Source organism: Platalea leucorodia (assembly GCF_965183815.1).
Source record: "Platalea leucorodia genome assembly, chromosome: 7".
Lineage (NCBI taxonomy): Eukaryota > Metazoa > Chordata > Aves > Pelecaniformes > Threskiornithidae > Platalea > Platalea leucorodia.
The window spans coordinates 36,242,787-36,248,786 of record NC_138829.1 but is presented as its reverse complement, the minus strand read 5'-3'; the positions used below and the strand labels follow the sequence as shown (position 1 = coordinate 36,248,786).

The 6,000-nt window shown below is 36.2% G+C and overlaps 1 protein-coding gene across 1 annotated transcript in view; it reads right to left on the bottom strand.

The window, feature by feature from the left end:
• Positions 1-1,330: 1,330 nt before the first annotated feature.
• The window catches only part of SPRED1 (sprouty related EVH1 domain containing 1), a 60,548-nt gene continuing 55,878 nt past the window's right edge, over positions 1,331-6,000 (bottom strand). Inside the window, exon 6 of the mRNA XM_082316628.1 lies at positions 1,331-3,107. Coding sequence (XP_082172754.1) covers positions 2,448-3,107 — 660 coding nt within the window. The 3' untranslated portion in view covers positions 1,331-2,447. The remainder of the gene's footprint in view (positions 3,108-6,000) is intronic.

The following is a 6,000-nucleotide window of genomic DNA, read 5'->3' as shown; positions in this document are numbered from 1 at the left end:
GATGGAGCAAGTCTTCAAAGAGGAAAGCAAAAGATGAAAACATTTTAGCAGCAAAGTGGTTAAATGCAAGGTGAAAATATTAATGCACACATTCAATAAAAATATTAAAGCATATATGTTTCATATAAAATACAGTACAGGACCAGGAGTTTCACTACGTTGTATAGTGCTCAGAGGAAACTTGAACTCATTTCTTTCTGAAGTATATACACAATATGATTCTATAGCATTTTCCTATACAGCCAGCAAGTTCTTTTCTTAGGTTGTTCATACCTCTCTTCGCCTTGAATTAGGAACCTAGCACTTACAAGTATTAAATTCCTTTCATTCACTAGAAAAACATCACCATTTTTTTATCAAAGTTGTTTTTAAAGTTAACAGTCTATTCTAGGCAACCAAGTTTAGCTGAAAATGTGTGAAGCATGAAAATCAACCAGAGTAGCAGCTTTCAAATATATAAACAGTAAAAACCAAGACTGCTGCTACCATGTCATATTCTTGGACTTAATTCATCCAATCAACTCTTAATACAAAACTAGAAGCTCTTCCGTAACTTCTACAGTTATCAATATATTTGTCTTCTTTTCAATGTGAAATAATACTTTGAGATGATCTGTGTACACAAGGTGGTCAATTCAAGCTGTAATATAAATATAAATGTTTTCTTTTAAAAAGTACTTTACAGACAGATAATGTTATATACATTTGCTCATTTTACTTCTGGGCTACAAAGGAAAATTAAGGGCACCGATACATGCAGAGAGAAAAATTACACAAAATATACTGAAGAAATGCATAGGAAGTGAGAAAAGTCAGTCATGTGCATCTTTTAAAATCAATTAGTTTTTTTGTTTGTACAATAACAAGGGTATACTGAGGACAGTCTGTCCCACTCCAGCCAGGATATCAAATAGGCACCTTTGCTAATGAATTATGACTGGTTTTAGTGTTTTACATATCTTTAATGAGAAGTAAATGTTTCTTCCTTCATGACAGAGCAAAGCATGTAATGTTTTAAAAAATTCTCTATGGGTTAATTGGTTAATTCTTATCTGAAAGTTAAACAGTAAGTACAAATACCATACACAATATACGACCGCACATACACATACACACTCTCTCTCTCTCTCCCTCTCACTCGCTCCCTCCCTCCCCCATCCTCCCTCCAAATTTCCTCAATTAAGAAGTTCACTCCGATTTTGCCTGGGCTGTAATTTATTTCTCAAGCTAAGTCTTTTGTTGTTGTTTTTGAACAAAACACACAGTACTTCTGTTCTTGCCCATTCAAATAAAAAAAAGTTGCAGTTCAAAATAATGAAAACAATTTCACTTTTGTTATTAATCTTTTGTTTTAATCATAGTACTTGATAAACAGCTGAACAGGATCCTAGTTTAACAGAAGGATAAACAAGAACACTGATGACAATTTGTTACAACTGCCTTAATGTACCTTTTGCTTAATGAACATTTGAATATGCAATAAAGTATTTTTGGAGCACACCCCAAAAGAAAACAACTTGCTGGTTGAGCAACAGAAACAACTTCCTTTTTGCTATCATGTTGAAATCAAAGTCATTTATATATAAAAATAAATGTTATGTTCTAACAAGAACATTTTAGACAATTACATCTGTGCTTAACAAAAAAATATTGGTCACTCAAGACTAGAATAATTAATATTTTAAAGGTTTTTAGATTATCAGAATGTATGGATACAACTCAACACAAACTGTAGCTGAAGGGAAACAGGACTGAAAATATCAATTTGTCCATCTGGAATAAAAATGCGACTAAATTAACTAATTAAATATTTAAAATACTACCATGGAATGTGACAGTAGATATGGTCCATACCTACTATATCAGAGGGAAGGAAAGTTTAACATGTAATAATTCGTACCTTACACATTTAGTTAAATATAAACATTTGTTATTTATACATAAAGTTGCTTCCAAAAAACTATTAATAAGTGATTTAGTTGCACTTAAAATCAGTTTCATTTCTCATTTGCCGAGTATTAACTTTTCTTAATCTTAAATCAACTGTCACTAGTGCACTTTTAGTTAAAATTTCCCCTCAGGTAAGTTTTAATCCTTTTAAAAGAGCCCCCTCACCTAAACCATGAATGTACAAAGTGGCAAAAGTTAATCCCTTTTAGTATAATCATAGTTTATATACTCATTTTATAGCCAATAATAAGAATAGGCTTTCCTTTGCAAAATCTCCTTCACAACTTGCAACAAATGCCACGCGCTCGAAGGAAATAGTTAGGCATGGCTAGCACTTGTAAAATGCCAAGGTCTGACAAGTCTTGTTGCTTCCTCCACATCAAGCATCTCTTACATGAAAGAAGATTCCCTTCAGCTTGCCAAAAAGCTTCCACAAATCCAAGTTAGATGCTTCCTGGAAACAAAGATTTTTCAGCTCTGTTTGGCACAAGACTGATTCATCCCGCAGCTTTATGCTTTCCTCCACAGCACCCACATACCTCACCACAGTGATGGCATGCTCTCAAGGGGAGGTAGCAGCACATACATGGAGCAATGAACGAGAGTGCCACCAGTGCTAACCAGCGTAAGCAGAACTTGTCATCACTAGTGTCACACGAGCAAGGATCAGAGAAATCTCCTTCAGAGTCTGACATGCAGTGATACAGCATGCTCTCTGCGCAAAGCATGCAACTAACTTGGTAGATACATCTTTTAATAGGATCTGGCGCATCTTGACATTTTCCTCTGCCGTTATCTTCATGATTAAACCTTTCCTGGCAGTATATACAGCGGGAACGCTCACCATCCTCTTTTCTTCTTTTTGAGTTTTTAAATTTTGATGAGGAAGGCTGAGTTTTAAATACCACAGAACTCTTTGAGTCTTTCAGGGAATTCAACTTAGTTCCATCCCCACATGGGTATAAATAGTCAGATTTTTTACTGTCTGATTTAGAAAATGGTATATTTGAGTCTGCGTCATCCCTCTCCAGGTCGTTCTTCCACATGTCAGGATGCCTGTAGTCTGCATAACGACGTATCAAAATGTCACGAGGGTTTATTCTAACAATTTCATCTTCATCCTGAAAACTAACGTGTCTGATTGACTTCAGTGGGACCTGAAACGGCAAAGCAAGGCAAGTTTACTATAGTGAAGTCCCAAATTTATGTCCACCTACAATGTGAAACTTAGATTAGAAAATCAGAAAACAGGATTTTTCCCTTGCTGAAGATAAACATTTCAGCTTATTTTCTTACTAGTACAATTTACAGACTTCCCCACAATAATGACCTTTTTCCATGATATTAGGACCATGAGCTTTAGTATTCTTTCCTGACTTTTTAGTATCTCCTAAGAACTTTGGATATTTTGGTATCTGCATAAAACTTGATACTGTTCTTTGAATTATGCTCAAAATTCAGGCTTTAACATCTTACAGTGGCAACTTGCCTTATGTGAATTAGCTGATTTCACATCAGTGATGATCCACTGCTTTAGGATTAACTCCCTGATACGTTCACTTTGAGTTACTCGCGTTACGTAGGAGAAGCTTTCTTTTATTCCTGCTCTAAGTTTTCAAACTCCCTCCACTTTTCCAACAAGAGCATTGAATACTGGTTACTTCTCAAAGCTTCATTCTAGGTAAGGATTTTGCCATATGAAGAATATAATCTTCAGTAGCATGATCAATCAGTAACAGTGGCTTCTAAATGCACCTCCCCTTAGCTAATATGCAGTATTTAAATTGATTAGTTTAGGACATTGTCAAGCAAACACCTAAGTACTTTTTAAATTTTCAGCTTGTAATGAACTGACCATAATTCAAGACCTTTTACCTCAAAAGGCAAGTAAGAAGGAACGTGCTAAACATACAAAACAAACCACAGAGAGGTAAGATGGAGTTCTTGTTTATTCTGCCTTACGATGAAAGGGCACAGGGGCATGAAGAAGTTGTCAAAGGTGGCAAATTTGAATCATCCGCATTGAAATACTGCAGACCCTTAGATATAAGTCTAAAATAGTGGACTGCCACTAAATGTTACTGAAATCACATTACAAGCGACTTTCAAGAAAAAGTGCAAATAGCGACAGGATAAAAAATTTAGAACATTTGCATGCAAAGAGCTCCCGAAAATAGCAGATAGTGCAGCAAAAAAGCAAAAGTCTCAGTATGTCCCACTATTCCTGCCTTACAGATAGTCAATTATTTTCCTACACTGTAGGGCTATTATAGTTGGAGCCAGAATATAAGCGAGCTTCAAGTCAAATTCCGCCTTTTTCTCCTGTCAAGTGCACAGCCTGCAAACCATCTCACAGAAAAGACTGAAGAGGAGGGAGAGGGAAAAAAAAAAAAAAAAAAAAAAAAATCACTCCCTAACCCATTAGCCTTACAAATTCTTCCAGAATTATGAATTATTTGGGAATGCATCTTTGGCATCAGTATCGTTGCTTTGAGAGTGTTTACCTTATTAGTACTGATCAAATTAATGAGAATTAATGTGTCACCATTCCATAGCCTAGGACGACAGCTGAACTGCATGTTGCTAATCTGCTGCAGTGAGTAACAACAAACTACTGAAGATGATGTTTTAAGTTAAGACACTTCTATTTCACTTTGCACGTGTCTATGCTCCTACTACACTGAAGTCTGCATGCCCTGGTTTTGAGGTAGGAGGCAGAGGAGGGAAGAGGGAAGGCAGCTGGAAAAGAGGAAGGAATAGCTTCTTAAAATACGCCAGCTTCTGATTATGTAAGAATATCTGTAGCCTGCTCTAACCATCACTTCCCTGCTTGATAATCTTTGTGTGATATATTTTAAGTACAGAACTGTAATTAGAGCTGCTTTGTCCTGGGAGTTTCAACTGGAGTATGCTAACAAGAATAATTTTTTTTTCTTGGCTTCAAGCCACGTAGTTGGACTTCCACAAGGTCTCGAGGATACAGGGTGAAGAAAGGTTATATCCTATTCAACTGACATCACTGCTCTTCCATACTTCCCCAGGCTCCAATGCAAGCAGTTAGGCCTCCCCTTTGCTTATAAAAGCAGAGTGCTTCTCACCTCTATTCTGTTTTCAAACAAGAGAAAGAGCCCATTGTTTTAGCATCAATAACTAGCTATGGCTTTTTGAACAGTTAACAGCATAGATATATTTAAAGGAAAAAGCATCAAAAATGTCATTAAAATTCCATATATTGCAGGCATAAAAGATCCTTACCCCACTGTCCACACATAATATTACGCATGCATTTAAGACATCAAATAAAACCCATTGTTTAAAAGAAAAAAAAAAAAAAACCCTCAAACCAAAAAACCCACCCTCGACCTCCCATTCCCCAGACAGCTAATAGCCATTAAAAATCACTACAAATACTAACAACTGTAAAATCTGACCTCTCCTCAGTCTTTGAAGGCTATTTATTTGTTTGAGCAGAACACACCACACGTATAGAACTCGTTTATTTTTTTCAAGTCCTCAGCCAAACACCTACTAAAATGCTTAAGGTCTGACATGTTACAAACAAGGCAGCATTACGTTCTGTATGCAACTGATATGAAGAAATTTTTTAAGAAAGCAAGTGGGAAATGCTGAAAAGTAAGCAAACAGGAGAAATGTTGGAAGAGCTTTATAAAGTCCTTACATATTGGGTGTTTAATGGGACCTATATGAAAGCATGAGGCACACGAAACCTTAAGAACAATACACAATCCAGATTCAGTTAGGTACAAATAGCAGCAAAATTCAATGAGAATAATGCACACAGTCCTCTAGCCATTCAAAATTATAACTCAGTACTAGTGCCATCTCTGTGTAACAGCTGAAACAGGAAAGGAAGAAGAACAGTACAGCAAACAAATTCCACAGAGAATCTCATTATGAACATCATTAGCCAACTGGAAATTAGGCAGAAAATTTTTGTTGACGTGACTGAACTCATTAGCATTACATCTTACTTGAAGGGGTGCACCTTTAAACAAGGCATGGACACTTGCTTGGTACTGTAGCCTTCAC